Here is a 16,846-nt window from a genome sequence, read left to right on the forward strand (position 1 = left end):
CCTATTCACACACTTCCCCTCAAGGCCCTTCACCATCTTTGTTGCCCTCCTTTGGACAGTCTCTAAGAGCTTTATATCTTTCTTATATTGTGGCACCCAAAACTGCCACAATATTCAAGGTGAGGTTGCCCCATTGCAGAGCAGAGCAGGACAATCCCCTCCCTCGACCGGCTGGCGATGCTTTGCCTGATGCCCCCCAGGACACGGCTGGCCCTCCTGGTTGCCAGGGCACTGCTGACTCATATTGAATTTGTCATCGACCAGGACCCCCAGGTCCCTTTCTGTGGCACTGATCTCCAGCATATCACTCCCCAGTCTGTACTCGTTCCTCCACAAACTCCAGCTCTACTCCAGGACAGAATCTGGCCACAGATGAGGTGCCCCAACACTTTTCATCTCTTGCTGACACACTGCTAACCAGACTCCATGTTGAAAGGAAACAACAGTTGTGTGCTGGAACAGGAGACTGGTCACCTCGGCCTGCCACCTGTTACTGAAGATGGAAGAAACAGAACTGTGATAGCCAGGACACAGCAAGGGAACCCACAGGATCTCAGCTGAGGTGGTCTGCTACTGACACTGTGTATGAATGGTCATTTGGAATTACTGCACTGGGGTCTTCCCACTGGAAAAATGGCACTACACAAATATGTTCCCATTTCAGGGAGCCATCCTGAGAACAAAGCCACCGCAACTGAGAGGCACACAGACACCCTTCAGAAAAAACCACATGCAAGTCCCCACATTGTCAGAAAGGCAGTGCTGCCAGGCCTAGTACAGTACCTTGCTTTTGGGTGGAGGGCTGTTTGTGCTCTTGTCTGTGTGGATGCTGGTAGGGGATACGGCAGCACCAAGGTTACCCTGGGGTATGCCAGGTATCTTGCCTCCCGGAGACACTTGCATCGCAGCAAGTTGGGCAGCATACAACTGCTGTAGAAACAAAACAAAACAAAAAAAGGGAAAAAAAATTGGGGTGAGGGAGGAAGAGAGGAGAGACATCATCAATAAATAAATAATCTTCCCAAAACTTCTCCTACTGCAGAGGATATATTTTCCTTCTGATGGGTATTTTTTATTTAACACATGTATATTTCAAGACAAGAATTGTCATCTCAACTTCTGTGACTCATTCCTCAGGGGATGAATGAGAGACGTCACCATGAGAAATGTCCCAGCATCCCTGTGTGTCCAGGGATTCAAAACAAGGAACAAAAGCTAATCTTCATGGTTTGCCTGAGCTACTGGGCAATCTTTCCTTTCCTGAGATGACTTAGGCATAAAATCATTTCCGCCAATACTATGCACCAACCCCTGTGAAACTCACATGATGGTCTCTGTTCATGTTTCTTTATTTTACTTGCTATGTTTGCCCTCTTTGCACAGGCTGTAAGGTGTTTGGAACAGGGAATGCCAAAATTTTTAGTACTTACTGTGAGAGTCCACTCTCAGTTGGGTTCTGGGGAACCACTAGAGTCAATATAAATATACACATACCAATGGTAAAGTACTGTCCATTAGCTATTAGGAACTCCAATTAAGTCTAAGAACCCTTTCTGTGACAGATGCAAAGCAGACACACCATGGAAATGTTTTTCTCTTCAAAACTAAACCAGCAAGGCACTTTAAACACATATTTCATTATTAACATGTGAATACTTATAATCACAGTCATCTGTTTAAAGTTTAGCACTACAGTAAGAGTTTATTGGACAGAGGTCAAAAGCAGTGAGAAAGCAGTGCCTGGGAGCTCCCCTGACTTCCAAATAAAACACGGAAAAAATAAACATGGGGGCAGGAGAAGCAGCAATTGTTGCTGCTTTGTGAACAGTGAGGAATTCCGAAGTCAGGTGCCCGAGAGAGCAGGCAGTGCAGTAACAAGCTTTCCCTCCTCAGCCACAGTATCAGTTTCAAAGACTCACACCGTGTGTGGTTAGTGCTGTGCAGTTCATGTGTGATATGTAACACTGAATGAAGGTACTCTCTGCCTGCAGGTGCTAACAGAGCTTCTGAGATGACAGTGACAAGGGGTAACATGAAGGAATATTGAACTGGATGTGAAAAAACAAGGGGGTTTCAATGTGACTAAGTCTAAGAAGTCTTTTTAGTAGTGCTTAGCTGTTTTGCTGTTGTTTCTCAGTTAATTTTATATGCTGATAAAAGAACAGAGGTCAGATTGGAGGGCACAAAGAAATGCTAACCCAAACCAGCAAGTCTGAAAGAGGAAAATGAGGATTCATTACAGGAGAAATCCATATGGAACCATGCAAAAGATGCAGAGACATTGCTACAGTGAGTTCAGTGTATACAATATAGCCCTGTAGCAAACACTTAACTTGATCAAATGGGCAAGACTTACTGCTGTGAATCTTGGACGACTCTGGACATTGTTTTGTGGTTCCCCGTACAAACTCTTCCCTTTTCTGGTGTACATAATTCACATAATTAAAAGTAGCCCATTGCTACTTTTGTGTAATTAGACACCAAATTCTTACTTATTTCTTTTTCACACTTTCTATAATTTTCACATTTTCTATTCTTTTCAGATTTGAATATTTTTTATTTCTTTTCCCTACTTTGAACACTGCTTGTTCCTTATTTTTCTGTACTTCTTAATCACCATTTATCCATCCCGTTCTGTTTAGTCTCCCTCTCTTTCCTTATCATCCATTCATTCATCCATTCTCTCCTTTCCTTTTCCTCAAATTTATTTATTAATTTATTCTAAGTGTTACTCCCAGCAAGTCTGAGCCAAGCAGATGCAAATCAGCTACAGATAAAAGTCATCAAAAACAATCCAGCCACAAATCACTCACAGATTCAAATGCATGTATTTATCAGTTGAAGCTCATATCCATTCATTCTTTTTACAGAAGACTAAATCCAGCAGGGAGAATGGAACAAGTGTCTGTGTGAACCAGAGAAGAACTGCAGCGGGGAGTTCAAGGAAAACCAAGCCAGCATTATGTATGAATTAATACATCAGAAGGGCAATGGTTGTTTAAGAAACAGGATACATGACTCAGGAACAACTCAAACATAACCAGACTCTGGAGGTGACAGAGCAGGTCTAGGGAAAGCTTATCCTTTTCTTTTGCTCCCTATTGAAAAAATGACAAAACAAATTGAGGCAACTACAGGAAAAAGACAAAAGCAAGTCAAACAGCCATTACAAAGGAAAGGTTCAAGCTTGCTGCTAATCTATAGATTAGATATCAGACAGTATGTCTAGTCCACATGTAAAGGTAAAAATAACATAGTTTGGACACTTAGCAGTCCTGAACCAACTGGAGAGCACTGACAGACCATACAGGGACCGGCTTGCTGAGGACTGAGCTTTCCAGAAATTTCTGTGAGAAATTTTGGGGAAGACTTTTCAAACTGAATCTATACCTTGAAAAGCGAGGGAAACCTCTACTTCAAACACAACTCTCAACCTTCTGTTGAGGTCGAAAGACAGAATCATGAGAACTAAACTATATGAAAGAGATGCACAACACGGTATCCAAGAATCTGCACATCTTATACCTTAGTGCTCCCTGAGAAATGTGTTGGAAGCTGTGGTTCCTCCGTACAGTACCGTCATCAACCATCTTTCTGACAATGCTTGCAAAGCAGACAATGACTAAATAAGCAGTGGGAATGAATTTCCCTATGCAACAGCCCAGGAGAAAGCCACATTTTCAGGTGATAAATGGAATATATGGAATGTCAAATGCATGCCATTTTCTCAGTTCAGGGACAGATATACCTGAAGAGAATGAAACACACAGTACAGTGTGGAGTAACATGGAAGGAGGGGTGGAAGAAAATCTATAAAGCCTTCATTCATGCTTTGTAAAAACTTCTGTCCTCCTGTTATCAGATTCAACACTGCAACTCTATTTAATTTATTTTGAGAATTAAAAACAAACATTAAATAAAATTTTATAAGAGGTCCCTTGTTAGAGTACCCTCTTGAAAGTCCCTTCCTGCAACAGAAACCAATAATTCTACAGAAAAAGTAGTATCAGGCCTGGCTTTAAACTGAAAAACATGAGGTTATGAAATTGCAAGGGTCTGAATCCTATTTAATCAGTAAGTTTGCTCCTATACCCCCTGAATTTAAAAACTGAAGAGAAATATACAACATGCAGCACATTTCTTGGACTGCCAATAATTTTGAGCTTCAACATTATTGAACCTGTCTGTTCATATTTAGTTGTTTTAGGACACGATGACCTTTAGCTTATACCCAAGGAAAGGGCAATGGTGTGACCAAGTGCTGCGAAACAAGACAGCTAAATGACAACAATTTATACATTCATTTAATAGACAAACTGAATTCAAACAAAAGAACATTTTCTACCCCTGTTTCTCCACTAGAGTTTCAGATTTTGGAACAGTGTATGAATAGATCTCTGTTGAAACATTCAACCGTTATCTTAAATTCACCTTTATACTCTTCACAGTAATGAAACCAAGACCTCAAAAAGTGCAATGAAAATGATGTTATTCTATATCACTGCTGTAATACCCTGTTCTTGAGCCTCTACTTTTACCCCAGAGACACCCGAAGCCATTTCTGCTACCTTTAGCTAACCTAAAGACTCAATGTCAAATTCTAGCACTCCAGGAGGTCGTTTTGCTGCACTACAACTCATATAGGACTTTTAATCTATAGAGTTTATTGTGACCAAGGCATTCAGTTGGAATCAGTGAAGCACTACTGCTTTAGGCAGGTTCATTTTTGCTACACATAATAAATAAGGATAATATTCTGAATTTAATAAGATAGATAATACTTCTTCAGGAAGGCAGAATTGGGCTTCTGAAAAAGCAATTAAAAAGTAACATCTATTGTTTGTTTATAACTAAATGACTATGTTTCAGCTCCCCTGCCCATGTGCAATATTGCATGCTTGTTAATGTTTTCTCATTAACCTCTTACGAAAATCTGTATGGAAGCAAAATCATCAGAACAAAAGCACAATGTGATACACTTTAAAATGAGCAGGAGGTATCGTTAATTTTTTAATGTTGCCCCTCTGTTCTTAAGCTATTAAACAAAAAATCCCCCTTCTCCCTAGGTCACCACCCAAACCATTTACAATTCTTCCAATATATTAAGCAGAAATATTCAGCTGAACTCTCCAAATGGACTAGCTCTAAGAGCTCTTGGCTTGATGACTCTGTAGTACATCAATAGCAAAGCCTTAAGGTTAGGCCAGCTTTGAAAACTTTCCCCTTGGGCATTGTTGTTACATGTTAACAATGCTCATTAATGCTTGGAGGGTACACTAAAAATGAATTCTTGTTCTATTAATACAGAAAATGAGAATGAGATTTAATAGCAATTTTAAAAAGGGTTGAACAAAGTGCTAGCAATTACATAGGCAGAGATAGTTGATTCAAGCATCTATAGGCATTTGGATTACAGTATTATCTCTTATTAAAATATTTTTATTAGTGAACAGTAGAGATTAAGAGCTGTTATTAAAAAAACCACAGAGAGATAGAGACAGGTGGCTCTGGAAACCGGATCAGTTACTGCAATAAATTTGTTTCTGATATAAACTAGCTTTTCAGTGAAGATACCACAGCGATGAATTTACAAACCACTGTGCCTGAGTGTCTGAACTGTTGACTGATCCAACACTTCAATTTCTTTGTCATTCTGAGAACCATCATTAAAAATATACACATGAATGGCCCTGGTCTTTGTTTTTTGCATAATCTGGAGGGGAAAATGGTATAAAATGAGATTCTCTCACTTGGAATACATGAATTTAATTTTCTTTACCTTAAAATTTATGCTTATATAAGGCATGAGAAGTGTTTGACTGCAGAAAGAATTAATTTTGGATATGTTCAGGTGTTTTTTTAATTGGGAAAAAAAGGACACGAGGAATTAGGAAGAAAAAGGAATTCACTTCAAACAAGCATTTTACATATATCCTACTCTAAGATAGTTTTTAAAAGATACTGGTAACATAGATAAAAACTTAACTACAGAAATTAGAATTAACGCTGCACTCATTAGTGATTGGTAGCAATGCCTTCTAGATATTCTATGAAAAAAGTTCTTCATTTAGCTTCTCATTACACACTTGAAAGGAACAAATGCCAGATTTTCATCTTTTCTTTGTCTGAGTTTCCTTCAAAGATTGTTAGTCAAACATTTCAAAGGGACATGCTAATTTGTACATTTAAACTTCAGCAAAGGCTTTAAAGTGCCATTTGTTTGCATCAACTGGGAGATTTTCAGAAAAAAAAAAAGATAATATTTGAACACAAAGTCAATAACCTCCTTTAAAACCTTGCCCAAAGAACCCATTGCAAGGTGAAATTGCTACCTTTCACTTTGGGATAATTTCAGATAATAACAATAGAGGTTAAGATCCTGATATGTACTGACAGTATTTTGGTTTATTTCTGGTTTTATTTTATTTTGTTCTGTTCTTTACAATTCTTAATAGAGTTGGAGAATTATTACTGTTCTACCTACCATTTGCCTTTATCACACCCAGTTCCTACTAGAAATTGCCCTGGCTCCCACTGCCAAGGTGCAGAGAGTCTCTCTCCGGCAGAGGACCTTGCCTGAACTAGTGTTTCCTTTATTCACCAAGCAAAAAATAGCAAGCTGGATGAATTCATCCCAAAATTGTGGACCACGCAGAGACTAGAGAAGATACACTAAATGTTGAAAAGCTACACTGTTCTTTCCCATGGCCACAGAAACCAGCTAACTTCCTTTGAAAACTCCCATCCTTGCTATGCTCTGTATTTAGCCTAAGGGAGGAAGACAGGTAAGTAAATCATGTATCAAGGAACAGTAATAAATATTTGAAAGTTACGACTTGGAAAGTTAATAGGTAAGTAATATATTGCTTTTATTCAGAGAGCATTGGTAACACTTGAAGGAACTGCCTACAGAAATTTTGACTTGATGCTTCAGTCAAGATCAGATGTGTTTTAGGAAGACGAACTTTAAACAAGGAGTTTATTATGCCCAATAATATTTTACATCTTGTTTTGTCAGACTAGACAATCTAATAGTCCCTCTAGCCTTAAAAAACCTGAGACTTAGAAGGAAACGTAGAAAAACAAGTTCTCATTAGAAAAACTGTGAAGCATTCACAAACAGAACAAGGCTTCATTTATACACTTTTTGCAAGCAAGTTACAAGCGCAGCCTTGTAACCACCATCTCTCTCATATTAGAAAAAACATCACTTTTAGAATCAGTAACCACAAGTCTCCATAAAATATGATTCTGGTAGCTGATCTCTAGGATTCCAGGCCTACAGCCCTTATTCCTGAGAATAATCTCACTGTAGTCAACAGGACCGCTTTGCCCGTGCCAGGATGAATGCACTAGTTCTTCTCTTATTTGGAACTTCCATGGTATGACCAACTGGGGATCCCTGGCATCCAGATAAAAGGCTGGAGTCCAGGTCACTGAAAACCTGAATGAGCTTTAAGTTTGCATCTGAAGTAATAAAGACTTCTACTGCAGTACATTAAAAACAATGACCGCTTTGCTTGCAGAACAGCAACAGCGGATAAAGTGAAACACGAAGGTACAATTTATGGCAGCTCTTTGAGTTTTCTTAGAAACTGATGTAATTTTGATGGATAGGACAAACATTTTAGCTAAAGCACAACTATATTTGTATTTATAGTAGCTTCTATGGGAAAGACACTAACCCCAACACTCTCAAATATTAAGCAATTCAGTTTTCCTTGAAAAGCAGCCTTTAATTTTGCCAGTGGATAAATGCTATTCAAATATTAGCAAGGTGAGAACCAGCACCCGTGACATCAACTGACTGCTCCTGGTGACACAGGAAGACTGTAGGAAACTCCTGATTAGAGCCTAGACCTCATGGCTCCTTTGTCCCATGCCTTAACAAGAAGACAATCCTTCTACAGGATGTAACTGTAGGAACTTATCAATAGACACTTCCTATCACAAGCTAATAAGATCTGTTAGTTTCTGTGATAAAATATCGTTGCAAACTGTGTGTTTAAGATTGCCTGCTCCTTAGAAATGAAGAGATTTTAACTGGAAAACTGCCCAAGTGGCCTACATAGTCATACATACCATGTTCACACCATATGACAGTAATTGAAATAGAGTGACTATATGGAATGCATATTGGAGAGGAAATTTGATAATGTCTTCTGGAAAAAGCTTGTTGGATGAAATGTTGCAGATGAACAGTGTCCCCTTCAAGGAAAGTAATTAATATTGTACATATTTTAAAATATTAAAAAAAAAAAAGCTGGCAACAATTTATTCCTATAGTTTGCTGTGCCGCACCAGACTATAATGTATTCTTGCTACCATTAATTATTTTTATGCCAATGGAACTTCTTCTGCTAGAAAAAAAGGTAAAAGAATTTCTTTAATGTAAGGACATACTTTTGACAGCATACTCCTTAAGGATTATACAGTAAGATGGTCAGTGGTAATGTAGAAGATCAACAAACAACAGTGATGTGTAACTTAAGAAGGGGCATTTGTTTTGTAAATTGCATTCCCTTTATCACCGACTATTCTGTAATGCAGAATAGAGCTGACTATTCTGTAATGAAGATGAAGTGTTTGTATGAAGGTTCTACATGGAGATTGCTGTTCCAGTACAACTTTTGCAAATTAGAAGCCTGAAGTCAGTAAAGTGGCCCAGACATTATACTCTTGTAGGAAAAACCTCACTACTGCCTATTTGTTTACCACAAGTATGTTTCCCAAGAGCTCTCTTTTTTTTTATACATATCCAGATTTTTGGCAACTAGCTCAGAGCACCTGACTTCAGTAAGTATAATTTCTCATTTAAGAGACCAAAATGCTATGAGTGGCCATTTGACAAAATACTTATTTCATACTGCATTGCTTTACTTGACTTGTACTGTATATAATCATTCATTGTTATCCATTAAGTGACTAGAGTAGTTAACAAGCAAACACTGCCAGCAGAATTACTGTAAATAAGGTTCTATATATTTCAGATTGCCGGGCTATAATTAAGGCATTTCACTATTTTATACACATTTCCTCAAGCAACTCTTTCTCCAGTTTTTATTTATAGATTTTCTGTTTGCATTTTAAGTTGTTGTATTCAACAGGGAATTAAGTCAGGAAAACTCTGTGCCTGCTTTAGGACTGATACTGAATTAATTACTTCAAATCTGAATACTCTATTTCTCCTGAAGTTAAGTGCAGAGCTCGTAGTAGAAAGATTAAGGTCAACCGCATTTCTTATTTTAAGAACATGGATTTGCTGACTTGAATGCTGATATGGCATCAGGTTCTTATATCTTGATGATTCTAAGATTCTTCAGTGACTTGTCCCTCCTCTTCTTCGGGAATAAAGTAGTGAAATAGTTATTTTGCAGTACGTGTGGACCACAGCACTCAGCCTGCTCTAGAAACTCTTTTGTTACAAGTTTTGATAAGAAGAGAGTCCTAAAATACTGATGTCCCTCCCTAAATGTACTAAAAACAGGATAATCACCTACAAGAAGCAACAGTGCATCGTTGACAAATTTGTTTGTAGGAGTGGACAAGAAATAAATGTAAAACTTTACACTTGGATTTTTTTTGCTGTATATATTCTAAAGCTCCCCCATAGTTATACCTTCCTTTGTTAATTATGATATCAAACAGTGAAATGAGAAACATATCCTTTCTACTCTTTTGAGTTTTTGTACTTTAATACCTTATAGTCTTTGTACTTTTCTAGTCTTTAGTCTTTAGTTCAGAATATTTCTGAACCTAAAGAATCATATGATTGTATCTGTTGTCCTTGGAGGTATAAATTAACATTGTTCCTTGGTTATCTGACATATACAGGAGCTCAGTGACATCCAATCAGCTCATTCAAAATTTTAACTTGCTCTTTGAACTGAGTTGTATTATGTGGTCAAAAGGTCTGGATAAAGGCACAGGAGACAGAGAGTGACAAACTCTTAGTCCATCACAAGCAAATTTCAACACAGCTCATTTTCACAGGCTAAGAGAGCCATGGCCACTCTCTTCCAGCTTGGGTAGGGAGAAAAGACATATATGTCTATACCTTAGATATATATGTCTATACCTTAAAGGGAAGCATTTGAGCTGCTTCCCTTGTGCCAAGCCTCTCAGAAAAGAATACACAGAGAGAAGTATGGGTAGAAGAAGAATATTGAAAGGGAGGGACCAGTGATGGATGGAGCATTTGACCTGCAAAAGGATATGTACTTATTCTGAGAGTTAAACTGAAACAAACTGATTCCTAGAATACTACATTTTTTCTCTTTCCCTTTTTCCTTAGCAGGAAGTACTAATAGGATGTGACATGGCATCTTTATTCAGGTGCATCAGTTATTTTATTTTTGGGGGTAGAGAAAGTAGAGCAAGGTTATTAATTCGGGGGAGAACGTCAGTCCTGCAGTGCAAGTTTTCAAATAAGTTCAATGACATCCATCTACCTCTCATATAATTTTTCATGTTCATTGGCTTACATGCTCATTCCCCAAGTCCTCCAGAAAGCTAATAAGTCCTACCTCATTCTTTGAGATCCTGTTGTGAAGTCGTGGTATCAGTACAGGGCACCAGTTGTCCTTCCCAGCAGCGCACTGTGATCCCTTTCCATAAAAGCAGAATATATGACAAGAACTGTGGAAAGCTCCAGCTCACATGTACCTTTCCTTCAGCTTTAACCCACATGGAATCCCCTCTTCTAAAACAGTGTTTGTTTTCTAGGTATTATTAAAGACAAAGCTTGCAGAAAAGGTCACTCAAACTTACTAGACCTGTAGGAAACTGTAATTCCAACCACAGACATAAAAATTGCCCCAACTTTGAACCAGAATATTTTGAGCCTCACTGAATCGGAGCAAATCTGTGTTCCAAACCAGAAACCAGCTGAGTTTCATTCTGGTCAGACTCCTTCTGATGTTCTCAACAGTGAGTCTTATCCACTTCAAACTCGTTGGAGTGCCTAACTTTAAACTAGTCCCATTGTACAAACTGGATAACTTAGCTGCTTAAAAACACAAATGCAAGTTTGTTAAACCGGGATGCTTGAGGTTAGGAGATGATAGCCTACGAAGAGGAAATGGTAGAGTATGTGGAGAGGAGTGCCATTATTTAGTAACAAAATTGCTGAGAAGAGCTGAGACAGTAGAAAAGCACTGAATTCCATTATTTTGGAGTTTGATTAATTATATAAAAAAGTCCTCCTTTAACAAAATGAAGTAGCAGGAACAATTCAATAGCTGTTCAATCTTTTTATTCTTTGATTTTACGATACAAATGGGTGTGGTCAGTAAAACTCCCCCTCCAATGGAGCCCATAAAACTCCAGAGAGCCTGAAACCTCTGTGAAGCTTTGGCAAACTTCTCAGGAAATAACATAAGAAGCTGTTTTCTGGTTCATCTCACTATTTCCATGCTTACACTGATGTAATGGGAAGAGTGACACTTTGCATATTTCATTAGGACACGTACAGAAGTTTAGTTCTTAATTCTTAGAGACTTTGTTCCCCCAAAAGTGGTCTCTGAAAACATCTGAAATCCCTCAGTCTGACTCTCACTACAATGAAACCTCCAGCACTAAAGTCCAATAAAGTACTGCATGGTCAGACATCACGAAAAGCCCTAAATCTGACCCGAAACTCATGCCAACATTCCTCTTTTGGCACATGTTGTACTCGAGGTTTAAGAAGCTGTAGGCACAACAACATGACTGAAGATCAAAGGGAATTACATCTTTAACTTTCATGTTCCCTCACATGCTATACATCACCCAAGCACAAGAAGAACTTACAGGATGAACTTTGGAACTCCATATTCAGCAAGAGGAATACAATGGCTGCTTCCAGTTTCACCAATCCGTGTGGGTAACAAAGAGTTGCTGGAGCCCCTCATGTTCCCACACCAAGTGTGAGCTTTCCACTTCTTAGCATCAATCTGACCACAGGAAATGCGACCTTCTCCACATTTCTCCACTTCCACCCTGATGCAAGCTGTTAAGTCCCAGACTCTTCCAGCTTACCTGGGGTTACCCTATGGAAGCGTCCCCTCTCTACTTTAACTCTTCACCATTTTGCTCTTAAGACTAGACAGGGTGAATGCAGAAATACATCCCTCCAAATTCCTGTCATGGAGGCGAAAAGGATGCCCTTCATTGGCAACAGGGCTGCAACCTCTAACTCATCTCTTAAAGAATTCTACATAGTCACACATTCCACAGCCAATGATGTGCACTGTATTAACACTATTTAAATAGTAACAAGCTCTATAATCCATCACTACATCTGATCCACCCATGTCAACATTAAAGTTGATTTTCACAACTTTCTTTGAGGCACTAAGTAAATTTTAAAAAAAAAAAAAAGACACGAAACTCCTGAGTGATAACAGTGCTTTTCAAAAATTGTCCACTTCATACCAATTTTTAGTATGGAATTATGGAATTTTTTACAACATAAAGATGGATCTGCTTGTCCAAAACCATGAAATACTGAAATTACTGTGCATACTTAGGAGAGACATTTTTCAATTGTTAATAATGTGGCTGGGTTATAAAAAGAGCTAATCCGTGTTTTATATTGTTCATCTGGAAATTTGGATTAAGAGGAAAAACCCCAGCAATTTTTATGTTTTAGAAAGCAGTACCAAAACACTAAACTCTTTTCAATTCAAAACAAGAGCCAAAATCGATGTAAAAGCAAATTTTAAATTGCTTCTGGCTGAGTAGTCGTCTGCAAAGCAGAAGGGGTGGGAGTACCAAAGAGTTTGCAATGGAAATACCGAGAAGCTTTTACTGTAGTCACACTAACAAGAGCTGCTATCATGAAGTAATAACATTATCCAGAAATCTTTGTTCATTACCTCATTCCTAATGCCATCTCATTTCACTTGAGTTACTTGGGTCTGATGATGGGGTTAACGAGCGAGGAGGTGTTTGAGTGGGTGTGAATTAGGGGCGCTGCTAAAATAGAAGCTATTTTAGCAGTTCTGTGTTTAATATAGTCTGAAGCTCAGTAATTTTTTTTTCAGGTAAAATACTCACACGTTCCAAGGCTAACACTGACTTTGGCAAAGCGCAGATAATACCTAGACTTATTCATATTACACGGAGTATTACAGAGGAACTCATGCTTCTATTCCTTTTCTACCTCCGTCATTCTACCCGCAAGTCTAACATAGCAGGAATGCTAACGCTTTAATTTCCTGCCTTCAGAAGTTTTCCTCAAAAATTTGGATATTTTCAGCGACCATGACAGAAAACATTGCTGGTAGCTCCTCTCCCCCCATCCCCGTGCTCCACAAGCCATCTTCACACACCGCACAGCAATCCATTACAATATGTTCTAACATCTGCCTCCTCATATGATGTACGACCTATTTGATTGACCCTTTTTATGCTGCTCCAAGACTGGCTGTTCGTTGCAGTGGGAGGGTGAACAGTACTCATTGCTTCTTCAGTTAGCAACTGGTAAATATATCTCCGTTCCAGGAAAGATTGGGAATGTCAAGCAGGGATCCTCCTCACTCCCCTCCATACAGCAACGATCCACTCCATACAGTCCCTTCCTTTATCGCTATCAGGGATAGCGCTAAAGGAATCCATAACAGTCCAGGATAGGGAAGGTCTCTAGTGGGTCCTCCCATCTATCGCTAATATATGAAACATTTCCGCCAATTAAATTTTTCCGTGACAAATATTAACATTACCCAGTGTTTGTGACTCCAGCGTGGGAAGCATGAATAATGCAAGAAACAGTAAAGTCCTCCATTACGCCGGGATACTTCTTGTTTTTGCCAAAGTCAGCAACTGTAAAATATCTCTCAACTTCTCCAGTTAACACCATGGCAGAATACAGGCCTTTGGTCAAAGTGATCATATTCACTACAATAAAAGCAGCATCTAAAGTAACATAAAAACACTTGCCAATATCGCAGGCATTAAATGCAATCCTTATTCTCACCATCTATATTTCCATCATGTATTTAACAAGATTAACATATTTCAGGACTGCTGACAATTTTCCAAAGTCATCTGGCATGAAATGGGATGAACATGGCTATAAAAATGTAGGGAAGCAATGTACTGAGACCAGCACAATGGGATATCTCCTCTTCCCAAGGACAGAAAACTCAACTGACACAGGGAAGCTACACATACTTGGCACTTAAAAAGTCATCTGCACTGACTCCAACTCAATGACTTTCCCAAATTCCAACCGCTACAGAAATACTAAGTCAGTTGGTCTTCAGGCTCCATGTCCCAACAGCAATGACAGAAATATTCTGACTTTATGGTCCAGCATTACTTGTTTACTAATGGGAATTGCGTGGGCAAATGAAAACAGAAACTGAACCACAGGAGAAAAGTGACACAAACTGGGAATAAGTGGGGAATCCACCTGACCAGTCTTGAGCTAATCACCCTCAGCTCCCTTTATAAAAACTAAAATGGAACCTGCAACTTTATGCTGGATAAATTATACATGTTAGGCATCCATGGCTAAAGATGATTCTCATCCCACCATCCTGAGTACTAACAAGAAAAAAACTGGCTAGTCTGTGCTCAGCATGTCTATGTCAGTTTTTAAATTTTGTGTCAGCAGCCGAATTTTTTAAAGAGAAATATATCTTTCCTCTCTGAAACTCATGAAAAATACACATTTCCTTTTTCTTCTTGTTACACAAGTCAGATGGAAAGCGACTTTGTCTTCCTCAAAGCTGTACAACTGGTGAGGCACACAGCTACATTTTCAGCAGAGAACATGTGGGAAAGGGCATATAACTCCCCCAAAGTTGCCTGCAAATTACTTTGGATTTGTGTAGAGAACATATATGTTAACATAAAGTAGAGTGTGAACCCAAGGAAAATGAAGACAAACACTGACAGCTGGCCAATCTTGCCCTTCTTTACTGTGTTTGCCTCAAATATAGTATGTTTGTAAGAATGTGTGAAATACTTCTGAAAATAACAGTTATACTCCATTTAGTTTTAACAAGCAAAGGAACATACAATTTACAATCCTCCTCAGAAGGATCTGATTTAGTAAAATTCATGGAGAGACGTCAGCAAATTCCCAGAAGGAGTTAGAAACCTAACTTATTCAATATCTTGCAAATTATGGAACATGTGTGTTTCATTCGGATTTTTTTCTCACATATCCAAGGTTACACTGATTTTATAAATTATTTAATTTAATTTTTATCTTCAACCTAATTTTTCAAAAAGAATCAGACCAGTGCTTACAAGGTATCTTTCTTCGAACAATGGGGTGTTACCACATTTCAGAAGGACACTGAACACCAACTACAGTTTCTTTTTCCAACCAAGGCAGGATGCAGAAGAAGGAATCTTTCTTGCCTGCACCCCAGCAGTGACTGGCAGCCAGCCTTTCTCATTCTCCTCCTACGGAATTTTGAGAAGGAGATTCACACTGTTAGGATACAACGGACATATGCTGCAGGGCTCATCCCCAATTAAGTAAGATCAATTATGGTTAGATCTTCGTCCTTCAAATACACTTCTGTTATGCAACTCTGAGCCCTGTCCCCAGCATTTAATATACTGCAAGCATAGGAAGGATCCACTGGAGCTTCCCATTGCAGAAGAAAGAACTTTGACTGGTAGACAACAGTCATCCTGAAAGGCCTTTTGCTTCAATTTGCTGTGTGGGAGGCTTATACTGATTTTAATAAGCTTAGAATAAGCAACATCCTAGAGGATGTACATCACAGATTTTCTCATGAGATTGAAAATATCTTACCTTCCAGTATTGTTTATAATTAGTGCCAAAATGTTTCCCTTAGAACCATTGTTCTTACTGATGACACCTATCAGTGTCATCACTGACAGCCTTTTAGACTTCTGACCCTCCTTGAAAGTAAGGCATTGTAAAAACTGTAAACTGCTTCGACTAACAAGACCGGTGGCAAGTAGGATACGTTCAGGGACAGTACAATGTGTAGGATTACTCGGCATTTGCAGACGTGGGGAATCCCTTGTTTTACACCACCACAGTTAACTGTAACCTCTTTGACTTGAATTGCCATTTCTGCAGAAGCTGAAACAAGCAACCCCAAAGACAGCATCTGTTCTCATTGGCCTAGAGGAAATCTAAGAAGTTGTCAGTGGTATTACCCTTCTTCCCTCTCCCCCCTGCTTGTCTTCCATATTCCGATGGCTGTTTATGAGCTCAGCTGTCATTCTTTGCACCAGAGAAAGATAGATGGGACACACCAACCCCAACCTAAGTGACCTTTGGATGTGACAAGATTTTTAGGTCAGTCCTGCTAAATGGAAGCCTTGGTGTATCGAGGCTCGCCTCAGGGTGAAATTTCCAGTGAATTTATTATCTCCCAATGCCCTTTGGACTGCTTCCCACCATCAAACACCATGGCAGCACTCGGAACAGGAAGAAATACATTAACTGGAATCTGATCGTTTTAAAAGGTTACAGCTGCCCAAATATAATTTAATTTCATACTTGCCCTTTGAGGGTTTGGTGTATATTTTCATTTTATGACTGCAAATGATAAAGCTCTTAAGATTCCAGGCAATAAAAAGGAAAAGGGGGGAGAAAGTATTTTAAGGGTTAGAAGTCTATTCAGTTCATAGTCAATGAGCAAAGTGACAAATCAGCTTTTTTTTAAAATCTAACATTTCCTCGGTTTTTAGTAGTAATTTCTTTCTACACTTGAATGGGGAACAATACCTTTTAGTGAAATCAAACCTGTAATGCCACCCAGTGTGATAGGAAACTTTTGCTGTGCAAGCACCCACCTATCTTAGATCCCTTAAGGACCTACTTCAGAGCAGTAATAAATGTGAAGTGAAATGAAGTAATCTGAATGAA

At 38.8% G+C, this 16,846-nt stretch overlaps 1 protein-coding gene across 17 annotated transcripts in view; it reads right to left on the reverse strand.

Moving 5' to 3' along the window:
• Positions 1 to 16,846, reverse strand: part of SOX5 (SRY-box 5) — a 641,934-nt gene that overhangs the window by 60,251 nt on the left and 564,837 nt on the right. For all 17 annotated transcript variants that reach the window (XM_027680806.1, XM_027680807.1, XM_027680811.1 and 14 more), the window contains one exon: positions 784 to 930. In XM_027680806.1, the coding sequence (XP_027536607.1) occupies positions 784 to 930 (147 nt within the window). The remainder of the gene's footprint in view (positions 1 to 783; positions 931 to 16,846) is intronic.

This window comes from Neopelma chrysocephalum, unplaced genomic scaffold (genome assembly GCF_003984885.1).
Source record: "Neopelma chrysocephalum unplaced genomic scaffold, ASM398488v2 Primary Assembly neopelma1_59, whole genome shotgun sequence".
In the NCBI taxonomy this organism is placed as follows: domain Eukaryota; kingdom Metazoa; phylum Chordata; class Aves; order Passeriformes; family Pipridae; genus Neopelma; species Neopelma chrysocephalum.